The sequence below is a fragment of the Vidua macroura genome, chromosome Z, assembly GCF_024509145.1.
Source record: "Vidua macroura isolate BioBank_ID:100142 chromosome Z, ASM2450914v1, whole genome shotgun sequence".
Lineage (NCBI taxonomy): Eukaryota > Metazoa > Chordata > Aves > Passeriformes > Viduidae > Vidua > Vidua macroura.
Window position 1 is genome coordinate 8,582,820 of NC_071611.1, and position 23,671 is coordinate 8,606,490.

At 35.5% G+C, this 23,671-nt stretch overlaps 1 protein-coding gene across 2 annotated transcripts in view; it reads left to right on the forward strand.

Moving 5' to 3' along the window:
• The window catches only part of AUH (AU RNA binding methylglutaconyl-CoA hydratase), a 119,598-nt gene that overhangs the window by 63,175 nt on the left and 32,752 nt on the right, over window positions 1–23,671 (forward strand). For both annotated transcript variants that reach the window (XM_054002694.1, XM_054002695.1), the window contains 2 exons: window positions 1,984–2,076; window positions 3,012–3,068. In XM_054002694.1, the coding sequence (XP_053858669.1) occupies window positions 1,984–2,076; window positions 3,012–3,068 (150 nt within the window). The remainder of the gene's footprint in view (window positions 1–1,983; window positions 2,077–3,011; window positions 3,069–23,671) is intronic.

The window sequence follows — 23,671 nt, forward strand, 5'->3', positions numbered from 1 at the left end:
TTGTCTTTTGCCTTTCATTCCTTGTCAACTCTTGTGTCAGGTGATCCTTTCAAATTAATATCCTTGGGAAGTGATGATTCTAACATTATCAAACTGCTTTTTATCCCCTTGAATTATGATTTTTTATTATTTCATGGTAGGAGCTGGCTGTAATTCTTGAAACCAAACTGGTTTATAATACTCGTTCATTAACTTCCAATTCCATGTGTAATAGTCTACTTGAATTTCACCATGGCTAATTCCAGAAGTTGCTTATCTTAGGAAAGCATTCTGCCTTGGAGTACTGCAAAAGCCATGCAAATAGTGCTCAAGATACTGTTTGCTAATCTCTGATAAATGGAACATTCATACAGGCAGTAACTGCTGGAAACTGCAGTTAACAATGACCGTGCATTCATGTTCAGGCAAACTATTTTTTATTTAACCAAGGCAAAGGCATATTTCTTTAAGAGAAAGGCTAGCTGTGTCAGCTAGCAGCATTGCAAGACTGTTTGGCAAATTGGTTGTGTTGACAGGGTTATAAGTTTCTGTCAGCAACCATGCCCTGTTGGAAATGAGAGTTGCCTTTCCATATAACTAAGAAGTAGTAAATAGAGAAAGAGCAGATTCTTCTACTATTCCTCTGTCTCCTATGCCTTCTGTGGCAGATGGCAGGTATAATGGATACCTTGAGCTCTTTTAAGTCACTGAAAGAGCTCTTGAAAACACTATTCAGAAGCCTCTTTTGGCACTGAAATTGATTCAGATAATCACTATTAATCACAATCTAAGCCAGCAACCCAGGGACTTTGTTTTAAAGCATCTGTTAGAATCTTGAAAAGAATTGCTAAGTTTTTGTTCTTTTTTTAAAGACAATTGGATTTTCATTAGCTGTTATTCATAAAAGCGGGTCAATTTGCAGCTAAAATAACCTTTGTTTAATTATGTATTTTGTTTATTACCCAGTGAGAGACTACAGGCTTGTAATAATTGTCATGCTGATGTATACCAATATTTAATTGATTCTTTTCTTAAATGAAGTTATTGGAAGTTTATCTATCAGGCAAGAAAAAGGTAAGCTAGATAACACAATTTCTAAATTTAGAACTAGTTAGTTCACTAGGAAAAGCTCTAATGAATACATTGAAGTAATAATTTTTGTCATATTACCCTTCTAGATTTTAAAAGGAAGTAAGTATTTTAAAGTTTTTCATGCACCATTTTCATTTATATGTTGACAGAAGAGTTTTTTTCTTCTATTTCTGGCTAAAGAAACTGAGTGAACTGGTCGCTGAATTAAATTAGCTGAAACATTAAAACAAAGAAAATATTTTTTAACTTCTACAAAAAAACCTGTTGTTGTCAAGAGCTGATTTAACATTTCAACAAGCTGTACACCCAAGTGCCTGGATAATGAATTGCTTTTGGCTATCTTTGAAACTTTAGTAGTGACCACGTACTACTGGACTACTGTTTGAGTATATTTTAAAATGGATAGTTTGTGTTAACTCTTACATTAAATGTAATTAAAGCTGTAATATACAAGTGTGTTTCTAAAATGAAAATGCATTTTTCATCAAACTTTGAGTTTCTGGTGAATAGGGATGAAGAGAACTTGAATTTGCAGAAGGTGAAAAGCAGTACTTTAGGCTGATTGTTTAAATGACTTTCTTGTGTCAGAACACTGATGATAAATTACAAACAAACCATGCCATGGTTGCGCAGGCCTCTGGAGCCCTGCTACCTGTCATGTGTGCTGACAGTATGTGCATTTGTTTGTCAAACTTAAGAGTTTCCCACCTTTATAAAGCTGTTAGCTTCTGCTTTACAGGAGAAAAGGGGCAATGGTGGTGACCATTATTGCCAGTGGTGGTCTGAGAATGTCAAGACACATTTCATTTCTAGCTGTGAAACGTATGACTGTGGAATGAGCAAAATGTAATGAAATCACATTGCAGAGGTTTTCTTTATGAGGTTGGTGTTAATTGGTACTTTCTTTTTCAGCTAATCTGCCTGTGCCTACTATTGCTGCAATAGATGGAACTGCCTTAGGTGGTGGCCTAGAACTTGCGTTAGCCTGTGATATACGGGTGGCAGGTAGGTCTGAATTCTGTGGAATATAGGGTTGTTAGTGTTATAGCTGGCTTGACTAATCGGTCTGTTGGCAACAGTCTTATAATACTTTGTATTTGACATTGTTTATAACCCAGTATTTTAAAGAGTTTTAGCAGAAACCTGTCTAAGTACATGCTAATGTTTCATTTATAACAACTTAACCCTGTTCGCTGGATTGGTTTTGTTAAACATTTATGTGATTCTTCTGACCCTAATTTTATCAGTCTTGCCAAAGGGTCAATTGGCAAGGGTCATGCAATTATTTTCTTTTTTTTTTTTTTTGATTCTTGTGCATTTGAAAGGGCTCAAGACAGAGACTTGATTTTAGCTAAATAGGGTGCAGGAGAAAAACAAAAGTTGCTAGTAAGTGTATTATTACATAAGAAATTAAATTATAAAAGTGACAAGAACTCTTGAAAAGAGGAACCTTGAGCTAATAAGCTGTCAGAACTGTAAAGCCTGTTGATGGAAAGTAAATGGATACTTGGTTCTGAGCCACTAAGTTAGGATTTAAAAAGTCATTTGACTTTAGAGAATATTCTGTCACCTAAGGAATTTAAATAATCAGACACAGAATTCTACCCCATTCTGAAATGTTAAGCAATAATATCCATTTCCTTTTAGTACTTTCCATTTGAAAGCAAGTCTCTGTTACTCACTGTTATTGCTTACTTGCTATGTGAAAATTAATAAAGTACTGAATTTGCCTTGATGGAAGTAGTTGGATCTTTCACTAACAGCAGATCAGTTGAATCTATTTGTTTTTTAAATAAACAAGTGCTTTAAAAAATGATTTATTTTTCTTTTTTGAAGACAACTTAATATATTAGCAAACTTCTAGATCATCATTATATATTTTCCATAGATTTTTTTCCTTCTACATTAGAATAAGAACTCCTTTACATTCTATTTTTTAGCATCTTCTGCTAAAATGGGCTTAGTTGAAACAAAGCTGGCGATCATTCCAGGTGCAGGTATGAGAGTTTTGCTTTTGCTACCACAGATAACTAAATAACACATGTATTTATTATTAAGTTTTGAATTGTTTATGGATTTCTGCTTATTCTTATATGTTGCTTAAGTATTATAGCATGTGTTACTACTTATTGTTTGTATTATTTACCAAAATTAATTTAAAAGTGCATTTCTTATCTTCAGGGATGGTCACCTGTATATTATGTTTTTAAGCAAAGTCTTTATTAACTAAATCAACATTGAGTGATTCTGTAAATGACATTTAATGTCCTGATCTGAAGGCTGAATAATTTTGCAAAGGGTCAAGTGAAGAAGGATTAGCTGTCAGTGTACAAAAGCAATTATTTGAATTACGATCCACTTTTACATAACATTTGGTACTTTAGAATTAAAATTCTATTTTCAAGCTGCTTGTATATTGTTTGCAAAGAGTTTAAGAATGGAAAGTGTAGCTCTGAATAAATCTGTTACCTTGCCAAGACTTTTTGAGTCAAAATCTTCTTTTTTATTTGGAAGGCCAATTGATCTGCTTTTCATAGACTCAAGGTGAATGAAAGTTACGTAATAAATAATTTTCAAGAAGTAGTTACAAAACCCTTTAAAAACGTATGTTGTTATTTTATGTATAAATCATTGCTACTTGAATTAAGATATTTGTTGCTCTGGGAAAAGGGTAGTAGCTGGGGAAAAAAGTGCATCCCTGTGATTTTTTTTGCCTTCATTCCTGAGACTTCTTGGGAACTTTATACTGTTTCTTTGCTCTCCTTTTCTTTCTAATGGAGGGAACCTATTTTGAAAGCACTGTATCCAGTTCTAGTGGATAACATTGAAGGTCACATTAAAAAACAGTAAAATCAACCACAATGACAGTAGTGGTATGAACTTTGTGTATAAAACTGTCCCATCCTATGACTAATCTGGACAATTATTTTACAATTTCAATTGCTATATTATTTTGGTTATTGTTGAGATTTGATTTCAATCAACACTTTTCTGTGGTCAGAGCTACATTTTACATAAGCAAAACAGTTATGATTGATGTCTGGTTTCTTTTTTGTGTAGGATAAAGATAATAATGCAGATGATTTTAAAGATGTATTTACTCATAGTGGTGGTGTCATAAAATAATATGCCTTGGCAATAAGTCCCAGTAAAGAAAAAGAAAGAAGTTGATGTTGTTTATCTTTGTTGTCGGTTTTTGCTCTTTGTCCTCCCACTCCCTCCTTGGCTAAGTAATTCTGTAGGACAGTATTGAAAATATACTCTCCAGCTCAAGAAGTTCAGCTCAAATTCTCCATATATTCTCTGTATTCAACTTTTTGAGGTTGTCTTATTTCCTTGTCTTCAGTTAATTATAGATGTTTCAAGCTTCTGTGCTCTTATCTTAAAATGCTAGTTAACTGATTCATTATAAGTTTCATTCAGAATATTTTACTGCTATTCAAAGACTGAGGTTTGAAAATTTTTTTTTTTCCTCATCCTAAAATAATGATTCAGGTATATGTCTTCAGGTGTATGTCCTTGGGAATGTGACAAATTTGATCTTGTTACATTGACTTTTCAACTTAAAACATTTTGGGGTATGTTCAGTGATGAATTTTTTCCCCTATTCCTATCAGCCTTTCTGACAACTATTTTTGTTGAATATATTTGAGCTAATCACAACTTTTTCCTGATCAGCCTGTGCTTACACCAGTCCTGTTGAGCAATGACAGTGTTTCAGTCCTTTTTTGCTTCTTGTCATCCTTGTAGTAACTGATCATGCCTTTTGTGAAAGACACAAGAAAGAATGTGAAGAGTGAGTGAAGGAATTTTGCATATATCATTTAGGTAGAGAAGCCAGATATACCCACTTGAACCATAGTCTTCATGTGTTAATGGAATATTTTCTGAGAGTGTTTATTTCAAGCTGCTCTGAGCCAAAACAAAACTGCAGAGTAGAGCTGAAAAGTGAGCTGCAGCTCCTAAGAGGCCTACATAGATTTCTGCTGCCATCTAGTACACCTGAAATCTGCTGGCAAACTGAGTTGCTTCTTTGAACTAGGTCCCTAGTAGTGGCAAGCTACTGTTTTTATTCTGCTCTGTCAGCTGCCAGGTGTATGTGGTAGATGTAACTTTAAGTAAGTCAGATGATGTGGGTGTTTGAGGCTATATGAAAAACATATTTGTACTGTGAGGGTTTGCTTTTTTAATACCCCAGAAATTTATAGTCAAAGAGCTGTGTTAGAAGATTGTTGCTAGAATTCAATAGAATTAAAATGTCCAGGGCATGTCAGCTGTTATGTTTTGGACCTTTTTGTATATTGTGGTTTATTCCATTCTTAATAAAATGTGGTTATTAAAAGACACAATGAGGTGCTCTCTATTGACCAACCAGTTTTAACTCAGATTTCCCAGGTGTAAGAATTTTTTCTTTTGAATATGAACAGATGTACTGCAACTTTCTAAAGGCTGTTTGAGCAGCAGTTAGTTGAGTTAACCAAAATGAACTGTTCCTTCTAAGTCTGCTGAGGGTCTTAACCAAGTGGACATTTATAGAGTATGCTGTATTTTAGCAGGTTGAATCTCCTCAGAAAGTTCATCCATGGCAGACAACATAGCAAGACCAAGTGGGATGACAGCAGTGCCTCCTTTTATACAATAGCTATGTTCACAGACCTGCTGTTCACATTGTGAAGAGAGTAGGATTATCCTTCTGCATTTGGAAATCTAAACCCAGTTTTCTGCTCTATGGGAAAAGCTTGAACTGACAGAACATTAACTAGGAAAAGTAGAAAAACTTTCTGTTTTTCCTCTTGAGTACATCCCACTTTCTAGTAAGGAAGGCAAGATTCAAAGAACTAGTTGAAATATGTAACAGAGAGAAAAGCTTAGTAACTTGGTGATGGGAAAGTTACCTGGGAATGAATATTGAAGGTTTTTGTTTTCTAAGGAGAATCTGCCAAGCATCATTGCAAAAGTGGTCTTATGCCAACACAAAAAAAACGTGTCATAGAATCATTTAGGTTGGAAAAGATCTTTAAGCTCATGAAGTCCAGCTGTCAAATAAGCACTGCCAAATTCATCATGTTGCTAAGTGCTACATCTACACCACTCAAGTGACTCAACCACTCCCCTGGACAGCCTGTCCAGTGCTTGACAGCCCTTCAGTGGAGAAATTTTTCCTGATATCCAGTGTAGACATCCCTTGGTACAATTTGAAGCATTTGTTACTTGGTAAAAGAGATTGACCCCAACCTCCTTTCAGGTTGTTGTAGAGAGCAATAAGGTCTCCCTTGAACCTCAATTTCTCCAGGCTTAACAATCTTCAGCACTTCCTCACAAGACTCATGCTCCCTTCACTGGCTCTATTGCCCTTCTCTTGATATGCTCTAGAACATTAATATTTTTTCTGTAGGGATCCAGAACTGGACAGATGATTCAAGGTGTGGCCTCACCAGTGCCAAGTTCAGGGCGACAATCATTGCCTTGGTCCTGCTGGCCACACTATTGCTGCCAGAGGCCAGGATGCCATTGGCCTTCTTGGCCACCTAGGCACAGCCGGCTAATGTTCAGCTGCTGTCAACCAGCAGCCCAGGTCCTTTTCTGTCAGGCAGCTTTCCAGCCACTGTGCCTCAAGCCTGAAGCATTGCAAGGGATTCTCTCCCAAGTGTCTTTCTTTTTTTATGGAGTTCCAGCAAAACTTTCTGTTCAGTCAGGCTGGTCTTCCTTCCCACTGACTCTTCTTTTGCTACATAGGGATGGTCTGCTCCTCTGCCTTTAGGATTTTCTTCTTGAACAATGTCCAGCCTTCCTGAAAGCCTTAGCCCTTCTGGACTGCATCACAAGGGTCTCTATCGACTAGTCTCCTAAACAAGCAAAAGTCTGTCTTCTGTAAATCTGAGCTGGCAATTCTGCTGACTCCATTCCTTACTGCTCTAAGAACTGAAAACTATCATTTCATAGTTGCCTGTGCCCTAGATGGCCTCCGAGCAGCACATCATCCTTCCCTCTTCATAAATAGCAGTAGGGCACCTGGCCTCTTGGCTCACTCACCAACTCTGTCAGGAAATTATCTTCCATGTAGTCCAGGAATCTCTTCGACTGTTTCTTCTGTGCGGTATTGTATTTCAGAGTGTGTATGAGTTTGTTCATTCCCTCTCTTCCTCAGGTTTCATCACTGTGAACTCAGTGTATAATTTGTGGTTTACAGGGTAGGGGTTGCAAAAACAATCTGCAGAATTTTATTAAAAATAGGTAGCCAGATGAAGGGAAAATTGTATTGGCCTCAGATGAAAAGGTTTCAGCACGAACTAACCTGTTCTTCAGCATGAAAGAAAGGGTACAGAAGGAAGCTGTGTGTGTGTCTGAGCTGTGGATAATGTTTCAGTCAGAATACTCATCACAGTGGACAGCAAGTAGTTTGTATGAGACAGGATTTCATGAGAAACCAGACTTCATTAGCTTTGCAGTTTAAGGAGATGCTTGTTATCAGTCAGAGTGACTTTTCTCAAAGCTATTCATTGCTAAAAGGAGTTACTGTTTTTTGATCTCTTAGTTAAAAGCTGTTTAAACAGCTTATTTTCTGTGTAATCCTGTGTCTGTACAGAACTCAAAGTAGTGTGAGCAGAGTCTTTTTACACAAGAAAATTTTGTTCATTCTCTTTGTTTTGTTTCTCAAACTGACATTAAAAAAAGTACAAATATCTGTCATTAATTGAATGTAGTTTTTGATGTCTCTCAACTTGAAAAGGAAGTGTTTTTCAGTGACAACTTTCTCCTCAGCCAAAAATTGTCTTTTGGAGCATTTTTTTGTTGAAGTCTTTTGTTTTTCTGCTTTATAACTTTTTAAAACTGTCTCAATTCGTGATGTAATTCAGTTGTTTATCTCTAGAATCTCACAGTGGATGTCATACTAAGCCTGCAATTTATAGATGATGCCTTTCAGGCCGATCTGCTTTTGTTTATTAGTATTGTATTTATATATCACTCAGTATTAGATCTGTTATTGTGAAGATAAAAATACTTGTAAAGAGCATGTAATGAACTTCCTACTCTGTTAATAGAACGAGTTACATTAGTTTCACAAGGGGAAGTATTCTGCAATAGCAAGAAGTAGAAAAGAGAGGCATATATATAAAAAATAATTTGCGTTTTCTTTATGCAATTTCTTTCCACAAAAGATTTAGGTGTAAGCTAAATGATGTATTGGTATACATCAACAATTACGTTTCCACCAAAAAAAAAAAAAGTACTTTCATTGAAATTAATATGCTTGTGTAAGCAGGTAATTTGGCATTGCCAGATAAAAACTGGCTATTGGCCTGCATACTTACAGCTGTCACTCTTTTTTTTATTTGTTGTGTTTATAAAGGCATTTTAATTAGCAAGGCTTTGTTCATTTCATCATCATTTTGTCTTTATTCTTTCATGCTCCTCCCAGATATCCCACTTCTTCATTACCAAGCTGTCTTCCACTGTTTAATATTAAAATAAAAACCAAGTGCATAGCTCTGGGATCATGCTTTCCTTGAGAGCATTCAGATGAAAAGCATATTTTATGAAGAAGACTTTAAAAAAAAAGGGAAGGAAACAAAAAGAAACTCTACTAACTCTCTAAGAAGGTCTTTGTAAATAAGCTATATATTTTTTCTACATCTAAAATTTGCTTTGAACTCTGTGTTCCAAAGGTGAAACTGAAGCTTCAAGCTGTAGGAGACTGGACTGGTTTTGTCTTTAAAATGTAGAACAAGGGAGAGATTAAATTACAGCATTTCTCTGTTCTCCATTACTTTGGTAACATTATTGTTTTGGCTGTTTTTCTAGACTTCAGATTGTATTTGGAGACTTACAGAGCTTGCAGATTAAAAGACTATAAAATAAGATATAGGAACACTGAAATATTAGATTTTTTTTTGCATAGGAAGAAAGCCACTGTAAGAATGAAAAGTAAATTTAGGTAATCATAGTATATTTGCCTTAATTCTTTGCTTTTAAAAACATCCTTATGGTCTTTGTTGCAGTACATACTTTAAAGCTAAAAAAAATATTCTATTTTGGATGAGAAAGATGTCAAGGGAATTTCTGCATGGGAAAAACTCACACAGAACATGTTCTTGCTAACAGCAGGAGTTGTCCAATTCAGCCAAGTATAAAGGTTAAATTGAATGTCAATTTCAACTTGAAATCCAATGCACATTACAATGGACTGCTAGGATAGTCTTTATATTTCTGTATTTCAGTTTAATCAGTAATAGGAATAGCATTTGATAAATGCTGAAAAATTAAAGTGTTACTATTTGTGGTATATCAAGATTGAACTTTGGCGTACTATTTTTACTAAAATTTGTTGTTACAACCTGAGCAATGTTATAAATTACTTTCCTAATTATCATGGGTATGTAAGAAAGCTTTCATGAGCTGGAAATTTGTTTTATGAGATTAATGGATTGCTCATTTTTGAATGACAGCCAGAAAAATGAAAAAGTGCAATATGTTATTTGTTTTCTTCTTAAATAATGTAGACTTAAGCTGCATTCAGGTACTCTTTCACTGAGTGTGGGTCATACTGTCACATTTCTATCTTTTCCAGACCATCTCTGTACTGCAGGGAACTATGCACTGAACCTTTGAAAACAAAGCAAACACAAACTTTGCTTTTGCAGCTTGGTTTTTCTTACCACATATATTACAATAGTATGACGCTGAATAGAAATTATGGTCTAAGCCAACTGTAACAATATGAATCAAATTCATACTATGTTTCGTAACATAAGTGTAAAGTAGTTTATATTCTCTTGGGGTGCTCAAGTGAAGAGGACATAGAAAAAATAAAGTAAATAGAGAAAAGAATGATCTAAAATGTTGCTGGGTAAGGAACTTTATATTTTTTTCAAGGCCGGTTAAAATATTAAAGTTACCTGTGTACAGACTTCCACATAATCAGTTTAATGAGTTTTCTATTGACTCATACAAATTGATTAGAGTTCATGAATGCTTTTGATGAAATAATTTTCCCCTTGCATTAAATTTGGACTTAATTTTAAAAGTTGTACAAAGCCTTTGTACAAGACCACACTTTTTTTACTTTGTAAAAGACCACCCAGACATGTCCTAAAACCAGAACCTAGTGTCTATCTCAAGCTCTCTTGTCCACTGAAAATCATAATTGGAACTTCTAATGGCACACTTTCATCTGAGGTTTTTTTTATTATTATCTTTCAATACCTTATTTCTAAGCTTATGCAAAAAACAAAAGGAAGACAAATAGTAGCTGGTGTTTCTGGATGAAAATGGGGCATGAGAGAAATAAGAATTTGCTGGACATGGAAAACAGAACCACATGAAATTTTCTGTTAAAAACTGGTGGTTTGTTGTTTTAGTGTCTTTTAAATTTAGTGTATTTTTAAATTAAAAAAAAAAATATTGCATTTTGGAAGGAAATATTGAACAAATTAAGGACTTGACTCTTTCTGGTGGCCTAGAGGCTAAACCAAAAATCTTTAGCTTAGATTTCTAGGCTCAGCCTCTTCTATAGTCTGAATTTTAAGGTTCTCTACCTTTTCTGACTTCCTTTCCAAGTTCTTCTATAAAGAGCCTCATTGCTACTTGTTGTCAGAGATTAAATATTGTCTCAATAGTGTCCTTTCTTCCTGCAGGTTCACTTACTTTATTTTACAAACTAAAGCAACTTTTTCTCTATTCTTCCTATCTCTATGGTAGCAAAAGTAGTAAGGAGAAAGAACTCCTTAGGAGTTCTAAGAGAGGTAGGGAAAATGGGCCTGTGAAGTATAGAAAATTATTAACCTTAAAGAATCAATGAAGAATAAAGATGAAAATGCATAAGCAACTCAGTCTGGGTTTGGAATTTGTTTTCTAAAACCTTGAGGTGGTGAGGGAAAAAATCTAAGTTTATCTTTTAGTATAGAATTAAGCAGATATATATTATTACCAAATTACCAGTATAAATGCATGAAAAACATACCAGGGCAGTGGAATACAGCAAAATAAAAGGAGTAAAGAAGATTATTCATCTAGATAATTTTGGGAGGCTTAGTGCCTATCCTGTCTCTCTGCATTGACAGCCCTAGAAACAGACTCTTTATTTTAGTTCTTGGTGCATCACTAAATGAGATGTGTAAAAGCGGTGATGAAAATACTCCTTGTAGTGTTAAGAAGCTTGTTAATTTGCACCATGATAGACAAAATTTAGTACAAGATACTGAAGATGGGACACTGGATGCAAACCCATGTAGCTGATCATATTACATATCGCTTGGTCATTTTCTGTGACCAAATGTGCATTTTAGTTGTGAGATAAAAAGTATGTGTAGAAGACTTGTATGATTTTAATGGCTGAGATAAGCAAGCTTCATAAATTGGCATCAAACATCTTATAAGACACTTTTAAGAGGTTTAAAGTGACTCAGCTTCTGTGGTGCATCCCCCTGTCCCCATGCCTGCCCTTTATTATTTTTAAGTCTATAGCTGGCAGCACCTAATTATGATACTGCCACAGTCTGTACACATAGCTGGGATTGTAGTCTACAAAGACATTGTTCATAGACACAGAGACTGAAGGTGTAGGAGAGAAAAAGAGTAAAAAAATATGCACACTGATCAAGACATTATTGATAGATAAACAAAATGGGTTTGAGATACAAACGTGAGGATTTTGAAAGTTTTTAGTAACTGAGGAGAAAGAAGTAAGATGCTGAAACTTTCCTATTGATACACTTACATAAGTGGTTTATTAAGAAAGTTTTTAGTATGGGATTTCATTCTGTTTATGTTTCCCCTAGGTACTCCCACAGCATTTTTGAAATTTAAATGATGGGTATGTCTTTCCAAAACTCAGTCACCAGTCTTCATGACATTATTTGCTCAAAAGTTCCATTGACATGAGTGTTTGCCACAGTAAAGCTTGCAAAAGCTATGATCATCCTTTAGGATTTTTTCAGTAGCCATGAATCCAGAGGAAATCCGGAGGATAGAAGAAAACTCAACATTTTGAGGAGATTAAATGATCAGGGATGTTTTCAGCCTTTTAAATTCTAGACCTCTTGTGTAAGTCATTGCGCAAGTGACCCTCACTGCGCATGGCATGCAGAGAACAGTTGCGGTTTTGTCGTTGGCATGTGTTAGTAAGAATTTGTAAGCAGGGATTGCTGGGTGAAATTAATTGCATTGCATTACTTATGTCATGTTCAAGTCTGACTTATGAAAGAATGTTCTGGGATTTTTACCAGTGCTGTAATAGTCTTCTTACAGTATTTCAGTTTATCTTCTGCACTTTGCTGGATTAGTGACTGGAAAGCAATTTACAGAAAGCAACAGGCTTTGGAAAGATGAAAAGAAGATGAAGTATCTTTTTACTTTGTGTTGTTATTAAGATTCCCCTCTTCAAAATGTCTTCATCTCAATATAGATGTTACTGGAGGCGAAGGATTGGGAGTGGGGCTCTGGTGGACCAGCTGGAGTGTATAAATGGGGGCTAGTATAGACGCAACAATACTTGGTAAGTTCCTAAAAATTATGTTGACAGCTGTTGAGCTCATCTATACTCAGTGTGTTTTTTGAAGAGAAGCCAAGGAATTTTTAATCAAGGAAGATTACTGAGCAGATTACTGTGTGCTTAAAAATAGACATACTTTTATTAGTAAAACTTCTTGTTTAAGCCTGAAGTGTTACATTTTTCACTGAAAATGCAAAACCTGTTTTGATTTAAAACAGTATTAAATTATTATGAATGAGATGGAAAGAGATAATGAGATGGAAAGAAGATAATATTTATTCTGTTTAATCGAAATGTTGTATAGGAATGTCAGCATAAGTAATATAAATGCATTTTAACTTTAGAATTTAATGGATCTCAGACTGATATTTCAAGGGAGACAGGGTTTTCAGTGACTTGTTAGATTGGAAAATGTCTGATTTAAAGAAAATTCTTTATGGAATGTTTTTGTGTGAAGTTATTTTGGTAATCTGCTCTCTTAGGGCCAATTGCTAGTCTTTTCCCACACTAATGAAACTAGGTCACTAGTTTTTGGCACTCATCCAAGTTGTGAGATTTATTTGGTGTTCAAGCACACTGTCTAGAAATAGTGATGCAATGTCAGCAAGGCCACTTTTCATTTCATGAACATCATTTTCAGTGCCCTGGAATTAATTTATTCACTGACCTGTTAATAACTGCAATATGTCACTGGCTTAACAGAGGCTGAGGAAGTGTCTGGAAATAGTCATGGTCACCCTACCAGGTGATCAGTTATAGGACTGCTGTTCAATGTAATATTTTTTGGTTTTGGTCATGCAGAAGAGTCTGACTGTTAATGAAAACAAACCAGCAACTTAATCAAAAGGAAAATACATGTAATTAGTAAATATGGGAGAGAGATTGAAGTAGTGGTTTTACCCTACATTAAACTACAGTGTGTCTGAGAACTATGCTGATTACCTTTGAAAAAGTACAGAAATTCAGCATCTGTAGATGATATATAATTCTTTGGAAAAGCACATCGTAGTAGCATTGTCAAATAAAAAGAAGCTTAGTAATTTGAATTTCCTGGTGTTTCAGGTTTGTTCTCATCCCCATCTCTACAATGTTTTTGCTGAAATCAGGATTGTCTTTTGCCACAGGCATGGCAGACGGTCACTTGTGGCAGTGGTTTACTCTGCAGAGCAAAATAGCTGTTAGCCCTTTTCTACCTCACATGAGCCAGAGCCCTGGAGAGACAAACTTGATGCTGCCAGTGAGGGAGAAGAGTTCAATGGTCAGAAAACAGTTCTTACTGTGCAGTGACACAGCTGGCTAGCAATTCCTAGCAATGCTGCTGCTGTCTTCCATTTTTCTGTTTCTGCTGTAGAGAAGCATCAAACCTAGCTCTACAGGGATCCCCCCCTACACCCCGCTGTGAGCATCCTAGCTCTGAGCCTTTTACCTTACTTTAGATCTGAATATTTCTCCTGTTCCTCATTTACCATTCCCCACGGTACAAGCTGCACAGCATCCTTGCCCTTAATCCACCATCTTTAAAAATTAAATTTTGCCTATAGCAGTAAGATGGCTCTGATTAAAGTATCAGGCATCATCACTGCAAGTAGTAAACCCTGCTCTTGGGGACAAGCTTTTCTAGACTTGTACAAAACTGATCTTTGGGCACAGATTAAAGCTTAATAATGAAAAAAATCTTTTGTAAGATTTTTTTTTGTTGTTGTTTCTTTGGTTTTTTTTTTGTTGCATCCCGGGCTGGGTCCAGTTAGGGATTTTAATAATGTTAGTTAGCTGGTTCTGTGTACCTCCATTTCCCCCCCCCGTGGTGGTTTGCTCCGGGTCACTTACCATTGGAGCCTTCCCATGCCAGTCCTGTAGCCACCCCCTGTTCATTCCTGAAACTTCTGTGTCAGTTTCCCTGCATTCCCATTCATCCTGGAGCACTGATTCCACCCCTGTCGTGTTCCCGTTGGCTGCCGTGGTCAACGTCACCCCCTGTTGCCTGTCCCCATTGGGCGAGGGGGGCTTCTGGCCCTGTCGACTCACCCCCTATAAAACCTCATGCCTCCCTTGTTTCGTCGCCGTCTTGACCACGCGGGTGCTCAGAGTGGATGCTGCTCTCCACCGTGGCGACCATGCGACAACGCGAGAATAAAACTTCTCCAGCCAACCGCAAGGCGAGGTGTGCCATTCCTTTGCTCCTTCATCTCCTCCCAGTGCTGGTTACGGAGCGCGGCAGCCCACGCCGGTGCGCTCAGCGCCAGAGCGCCCGGACACACGGCAACCCCGGACTCCCGGACGATACGCAAAGCCTAGCCGGGCTCCCCGAGCCGCCCGGAACCGGGGAGAAGAACACAAAGCCACAGTTTTTGTTATGGGAGGGTTATGGTTTTGAGGGATTTTGAGGTGTAATTCAATACAGCTGAGGAGCTTCTGATTTAGGGTACTTCTTGTGATATTTGAGATACTAAATTTCCAGTGGAATGTACAGCAGAGCATAATGCTGATCTGCTGTCACTGCTATTGCAAGCATGGAAAGAGTGGCCATTTTTTTGGTCTGAGGTTTCATAATCAGTAGTGGTTTTTTTCTGAAGTTTTACTTTCAGATTAAACTTGTGGCCTGAACTTTCATGGCTGAGCAATGATAGTTGAAAACGTGACCCTTCCTCATAGTGCCTTGGAAAGGTGGTGTAAGTGAATAGCTATTTTTATTTCTAATCTGATTTTCTCCAAGTCTTGCTGAAATGTCTTAACGCCATTTAAGGACTGAAAAACACAAGAGGTCTTTTTTAACAATAACTTTTATTTTTAAATGTAGTATCTTTTAAAATTCCAACTTTATACAATGTACCTGAACTCTGTTGAGGGGTTAAACATCTTGTTGTTATATCCATTGAAGTATTATCCAACACCTCTGTAGTGCTGGAAGAGAATTTATGAAATTCAATTTGAAGGGTAGTTGTTTTCCTGTAATTTAATAGGAAATGCATTTTTTAAATTTAAAAAATGGCAAAATGGGGCAAAAAATAGCAGCTTTCTCATTGACTCCTGTTAAAGCCAGTATTTTCACTGGAGATTTGTATAAAGGGCAGTAGCTGCTGCATACTCCTCTGTTTTGTGATATTTATCTTATCGGAATGCTAACTATATGATTTCCTTGCATGGAACAAAGAAAGGTCTGGCTGCTTTGCATAATATCAGTCTTTTAGTGTATGGAATGCTAGCAAATTCTGATGACTTGGTCTAATGCATCTTTTGATGTCTCCTTTGTTTTCAGAATCTTTCAAGTGACAGTAAATTAAGCTGTTCTCTATTCCCTGCATCTTCTGACTGCTCCCCAAAACCTTTGTAATAAAAAAGAGTAAAAACAAAGTAAACTATTAGTGATTCATTTTCTAATATGATAAAACATAAAACAAAAACCAGAGATGAACAATGTGAAAGAACATTCTGATGTAGTAAATCACATGGATGCAGGACATACATACTTTTTTATGCTAGGTAGATCAAATGAAAATGATTTGGATATATCTTCCTGTGTTTGAGACCTGTGTTTTTCTTAAAAACATACTATTGAAATCTTTTTGGTTATATTAATTTTTAAATTACTTTTAGGAAAATTCTTTTGGTAGTTTATAATGTTCATATACTATTACATTATCAATACACAGTGTGGGCATGATTCACATGATTTTTTTTTTGGGGGGGAGGGGTTGTTTATTTTTTATGTTTCAGCAAGAAATAGAGAAATATGTTAATGTTTGGTGACTTCCTAAACTCACAGTCATTTTGGCATGTTGAAACTGGCATGTTTGGAAAATCCCTCAGCCTGAATCAGTAGTTCACCTGTATTGTAAGATACATAAAATAGAACAATTTTGTCTTTCTAAACATATGTATGAATGTTGTTCTTGAAAATATCAGTATGCTAGGGGTTTGGTGGCTTTTTTGTCATTACTGTGACAGAAGTTTTTCATTTTCTTGAGCTTGGCATCTGCTTTATTGACTGTTTCAAATGTTTTTCTATGCCCTTTCTGCCGAATGTCTGCATTTACCAAGAACATGAACTAAATGCAGTTTCCCTCTTCTGTCATGAGGTCACTTTTTTCACCTTTTTTTACTGGGGAAAATTCTTCAGAAAATTTCTCTCTTAACTGTTTTCTTGTAAAGAGTCAGCAGGTGATACTTCTCCCAGCAGAGCTGGAGTAAAAGTAGGTCTTGCAGAAAGCAGATGAATTAGAACCAATTAAAAATATTGTAAGTTTTCATAGGTTTGAACATTTTAGGTGTTGAATTTTCACTGTACACTATAAGACTTTATTGTAACTCTGCCTTCAAAATCATCAAGCCATTCTCAGGAGCCTTGCATCTAAAATTTCAGTGAATTCACATGTCTTCTAAACAGAAGGAAAAATTAAAACATCTCCCAAGTCACTTCTTCTAGCCTATACGAATTAGTGAGATGCTAGGTGGATATTAGCAGAATTAGAAGAAAAAAAATTCTGGTAAATTCATCTTAGATCACAGACTTCCCCACCATTTTTCTGTAGTGGAAGTCTGTCTCAGTGTAGCAGTAAACACGGGAGAAGTAGTCCTCTTATAAAAGATCAGTGAAGGGTAGCTACTTTGATTGGAAAGCTGATATTTTCTGTATAATTTCCTCTTTCTGGATGAATATTAGCATGCTATCACACCTGGAGTCAAACATAGGCAAGCCAAAGTTAAAGCTTCTTTCCATGTACCCTGCTACCTGGTTGGACAAGTCTAAATTCAGACATTCAGTAACTAGGTTAATCTTAACTGTCAGGACAATTGAGATTGAAAGGTACACAGTAGCAAAAGGACCTAAGTGTTTCTGAGTTTTCAAGCCTTGAAGTAGAAGTCAACCTTTTCCTTCAGGCAGTTCCTAAAAGCAGAAAATAGCATGTGGGACTCAGTTCCCTAAACATGGTGTCCCTGTGCCTTGGAGTGTCTTGTTGGGCCTCTGATTACTTCTGTGGTCTTGCTGTCAGTACAGGAGCTTACAGATACTGTGACATCCAAAAGCACTTTTCAGACTTAGGTGTCTTAAGTTGAATCTCATGCATAATCTCAGTGTTACAAGGCTTCAAGCACAGAAGGCTGTAAGGGGAGTTTCTTGTAAAATATAGAATGTAAGAGCAAATTGGTTTTATGTTCTTTCAAGTAGATGTGTCTGGGTTTGGATTTTTTTTTTTTTTTTTTATAATTTCTTTCTATATTTAAAAGGGACAGGGAGTATACAATTTTGTATGTATGTTTTGCTCTGATAAACTCATGCAGGTACAGAAGTATACCATAGGTCAGCTCATAGCCATTGTAAATATGCCAAATGAAATCCAAAATGTGCTTCGGAATAAATATTTAATAAGTGTATGTTGCATGGTTGTAGCCAGTTATTTCCTTTGAATTTAGGTATACAAAAGCTCACATAAAAGATTGTAACAACTCTTTTATATGTAATAAGCCATAAAAATGGAGTAAATGTTCATATTTTTATTATTTTGTTTTCCATTTCAGTCTTCATTTTATCTAAAATTTAAAAAAGGTCAGAAAGAAAAGAGTTGATACAGAATTGACTGCTTTCAATGTGGAAGAGAAATGTGATAATTCTGCCTGAAAATTAGTTGGTAGCTATTGATCTTTTATTGAAATTCCTAAGTGTGATACTAGGTTCGTGTACTAATTGCTGTGAGTTTGAGCAAGGCAATATGTAGTATCTACTTTAAAGTTTTTTCACCTGAGGAAATTAATAGACAGTTTTAACACAGTTATATTGGGCTATCACTTCCTACAGGACTGAACCCATAGCAGTGAAAGAATTCTTACTGCTTCTCTAAGATTAGAGGCAGAAATGTGTCTGAATTTTGATAGTTAAGTTGCTCAAAAGGAATTTACACCTAGCCAGCTTTAAAACTACTACTGATGATCAAAACTCTTCATGCTCAACACTTTAGAAGTGCCAGATTTCTGGATATTCATCTCTTCCACAGAATAGAAGGTCACCCAGAACATGATATTGTTGCCATTAAAAACCTCTTCTTTTCTTTAGTCTTGAAGTGAGAAATACAGAGGAAGAAAGAAACACTGTGAGTACAAAATAATAGTACATACAGCATAGGAAGCAGCTATTGTTGTCCTTACTCATTGTTCACATGGAAAAAATAAGCCTCTGTGAATTAAGGATTTAAGGTAGTCTTGGAAATGTCAAAGTTCCAAATAGTGAAAAAGGCTGATATGTTGTCAGTTCTGTTGCTTCTCCATTTAAAAGGGGTTAAACTCCGAGTAAATTGTTTCCATGGTCTATAAAAGAGGTAGAGTATGGAATGTAAATACAGATTGTATTGTAGCCACAGATTTTCTGATACTCTGGAATTCCCTGCAACATATATGTAATGTCTCTAGACAACACCTTTTTTCCAGGCCAGAGAGGTATGCTCTACTCTGGCCTTTACTAAAAGTTTATCTTTACAATAGCTTTTTTTTTATTTTTAAAACCTGAATTTAGTTTGGTATGGTTGAATATCTACAAAGACATATGCTTTTCTATTCCTAGAGAAGAAGTGATTACACATAATGGAACTAATGATAGTGACAAAATTTCTCAATTGTTTCCTTTTGAAAAAACCCACCCAAACTCCCTTGAAATAAAAGCCCCCCAAACCCCCAATGTTTATTTCTCTAGGAAAAGAAGTGTTTATTTAAAAAAAAAGGACCAAAAAAAAAATCAGTGAAAGTTATGTTTTGCATTTCTTGTTCTGGTGGGCCAAATAAAATAATTGTTAGACTAGTATACACTAGTATGTTTTTCATGTGCCATATATTTTAGCAGATTTAGGTAGATGTCTGTTAGCTTATCCTCTCATCCAGGAGCTAGCTATTGCATTAGAAAAAATAGATCTTCAGAATTCCTTTATCTGGACATGGTCCTGAACCTTTTCTAGGTGACCTTTCATGGATATTGAACAAGGTGATCACCAGAGATTCCTTCCAACTTTGCATTCAGTGATTCTGTGATTTTAGCAGTTCAGTGAAGTATCAAAACACAGTGAAATACATGTTTATTTTTTTATTTCTCAGAATCAACATCTTTCCTTCTCAGCACAACATAAAGTAACATGTTAAATATGTATGTGAGTCTAAATCTGGTTGGTTTTTTATCTTTCCCCTGCTCCTTACATAGAAAAGGGAAGTAGTGCTTCACAGTGGTGAAGTATGATGTGTCAATGGAAAAGTCACTGAATTTCCTGAAAACATTGTTCAAAGAACAAAATATTATTGCAGTCTCATTCTATTTTTCTGATTTGTTATTTTTTTCATTCTCTTGTTTCCTGATGTAATAGAACTTCATATTATCACTTCTGACAAAACTCCTACTCCAAAGGTTTCATTACATATATGATTCATACTTTAGTCATTAAAATAAAGGAATTTTAGTCTTTGAAATGTTTTGTGATTTCTACCTTCTTTCTTCTTACTCTGTATGATGTGGACAGTAAATTCACTTTCATGCTCCTCAATTGATTGTAATAGGCTTGATGCAGATCTTTAGTGTACTCCTACGTAACCAAGGATAAGGTATGTAAGATGAGTGCAGTTACTGAGTTGCTGCCAAAGGGAGTTTGGCTTAAGCTGTCGCATCAGGAAACCAGCTTGAGTAAGAGGAAGGAAAATGAAGTTATCCCTACAAAGAAATGCAGAGTAGTGAAATAGTACTGCTACAGCTAAGGTTGGGATGAATTTGACTGTTTAGCTGAAGAACTTTTCCTGCTCTAAAAGTAAAATATGTTCTGAGATTATCTCAAAAATGTCTGTATCTTACTGAAAATGTGATTGTTGTGAACAGTCACATTTAAGGAACAAGAGATCCACAAGGTCCAATAATTCTTGACCCGGAGGGTAGCAGGACAGAAGATATAAAAAGGAATGGGGAGATACCCTGGTACAGCACCTTATCCAATTCTGATTTGAGTGTCTATGAGGATATAGATGTGAGGATCAAATTGTAGTAGTTAATTTCGAAGTGTATCATCAGACTGTGGAGAGGCTGCTAAGAAGGTCTCTGAGACTGGTGGTCAATTTCTGGAGTAATAGGTCTTTTATGTGGCTGAAGAAGTGTTTATCTGAACTTAACATTACTATACTCTAGCATGTCTGACATTACTAAGTTGCCTTGGGGTGTTTGTTCCAGGTTTTGCTGGGTCTCATTGGGTGGGTTGTTCTAGGATTCATTTCTAAGTAGGACCAAACACCAAGTAGGAATCTTTATTTTAGCACATGTCTAGTGCCTCTGCAGATGCAAAGAATATATGGAATGATCTTAACTGAAAGGTTATCTTTTGAAAATAATTCTGAGATAATTTCTTTGTTTTGATATTCAGGAGAAAAATGAGAGGGTTTTTTTGGTTTATTTGTTTATTCTTATCAGGGATGTAGTTTAGCTGTTGCAGTTTTCATCATTGTCTGAGGTAGCCATTGATAGAGGTGAAGTTCTGCATTGCCTAAATAATTGTGACTAAAATACATCAAGAATGCCAAAGTAAACAGATATTAAAAAACCCACAACTAATTCAAGTATCAAATTTTCCTTGGTAAAAGGAATAATCTCTTATTTATATGTACATAGTCTAATTCTGTCAGGGACAGTGTTACTGTGAGGCATTTACATAAACAGATCAATAAGCACTTAGCTTGGGGGAAGTGCATTTTCAAAATCATAGATCCATCATTTCTCTGTGTGATGATGTAGATTTTTTTGTCACTGAGAGAAATGAATACTTAATAATACGATGAATATTTCTGTTATTCCTATAATATTAGTATCAGATCGCAGGTTTCTGAAAGGATGAGTGTAGATAATATTTTACAGTTAATCTTTAGTGCACAGCTGAATAGATGGTAAGGTTACACTAATGATACATTTTTAGTAGACTAGCTAATAGTATCGTAAGCACAGACCAAGTGTGGAGTTTGGTTGGCTGACTCTACGTGACCAAACATGACTTTTGACATTTACTGACAGGTCTGGCAGTTTCCACAGCTGCATACATGGTCTTTACTGTCCCTTTCCTCTTCAAAATAGTGATGCCCACTGAAATGGAAGTAATTTCTGGGGAAAAGTTGAGGTGATGTTGATTTTTCTTCCTGGTACTTCCTTTTTGTGTAGAGATTTAATCAGGTGAACATATCTTTGAAGAATTTAAGCCATGACAGGTCAGCTTTAACAAAGTATAATGACATAGTCACTTTGTTATAAATAATTATAGCTATCAAAAATGTTGTATCTTTAAATAACTTGAATTTTTTTTCTGCATGAAAAAATTTTACTGATTCATTTTTGATCTTCAGATATGTGTGGAGTAAAGTATGAGTAGGAATGTTTATGCCTATTCTTGGAAATGTAAAATAATTCCAGACTAACCTGCACTGCCACAGAATTGGGATATTGGAACATGAATTGTTCACGGTGCAGCTTATTGATTTTTGAATATCTGATTAAAGTAAATTACATCAATCACTGAGATGGCAATGTAGAAATATGGAAGTAATGTAATAGTTGTAGTCATTTCCACAATAAAAAAGGCAGCTTTAAGAATGTGTGTAGGAGGAAATTTTTTCCCAAGAATTACCTACATTTGAATGTCATTTCATCTAAATAGAACACACAACCATATGATTGATATTTTCATTTGTACTGACATTCTTTGTGAGAAGTTGCTTTTTATTCCATCTCTTGAGTGTTGACCTGCTAACTTTTTGTTTCTCTACACCAAAAAAAACAAAAACAAAAACAAAAACAAAAACAACAAAAAAAAAACAAAAACAAAAAAAAGAAACAAAAAACCACCAAAAATGTCTTATTCTGATTTTCATTGCATCATATGATGAATCAAATATTTTTAGCACTTGTTTGTTAGTTATTTCCATGGTCAGTCTGGCAGTTTGCTCTGTCATCTTTCACTATGATTTACCAAGTTCTTTTAATGGTTGGTAAAAAGGGCTGATTTGCACATTTCTTAGCCTCACAATCAAGTATGTGTCTGATTAAGTCAAGACCTTAAATCTACCTACTTCTAAACACAATCAGAATTAAGCACGGTATTTATTTCTACAAAATTACTTTCTTAAGATGTTAGGAAGATTTTTTAAAAATTACTTATTTGTTGTATTGTAGACTCCCAAATACTTAGTCTAAGTTACAAACCTCTCTGCCTTGACTGATTGCTAAATCAATCTTTTACAATGTGTAATTAAGGAAAATCCACATTGATTCAATGATGCACCCTACTCCTTTTTGTGTCTTTCTGGGGAAGAAATATGATATTGAATATGAAACTAGGTGGAATCTGGCTTCATACAGTAGGTAATGTTTTGTTATTGCAAAAGCTATTTCATAATGCCTTGTCATCATACCTGTAATTTAGTAGTGCAGAAGCAGAAAGTAACCAATGAAATAGTTCATCAGTTTGAAAATCCTACGGCTTGCAGAAAATGGAGAAGGTTGCTAGAAGTCATCTACTTATTTAATTATTCTAGCTCCAGTTTATGGTTACAACATTAAAAAATATATACTTTTAGTCTTCAGTGTACTTTTGGTCTTCTACTTCCATTCTGCTTAGAAACCAGACATCTGAAGCATCATTAAAACTTGTCAGTAGAATATTGCAGGTAAGATAAACATGAATATATATATCTACTAAAAAGTCCATACTGTTTATTTGTAGTTGGTATCATTGACCTTGCCTTGTGATGCTAGGCAAATACAAATGATTCCAAGTAATTAGAGTGGAATTTCACGCAACTAAGGACTCTATAATTTACCTGGAACTGAGGTTGCAATGAACTATTTAACCAAGGTTAAAATTGTAGAAGCTGATACCATAGTTGTATTTTCATAAGTCTAATTAAATGTAGATTTACAAGATAACTTAGTAAAGAAGATATATATACATAATATTACACTATATCTAAGTAATTTTAGTTGAAGTGTACTCCAATTTCAAGTGTTCCCTGTCTTAGGGTCATACTGTAGGATGCCTAGCTCATTTTACAGACTACTGGTTATTGTACTTGCTCTTTTAAATTACTTTAAATAGAGGTGATGAAAAGTAG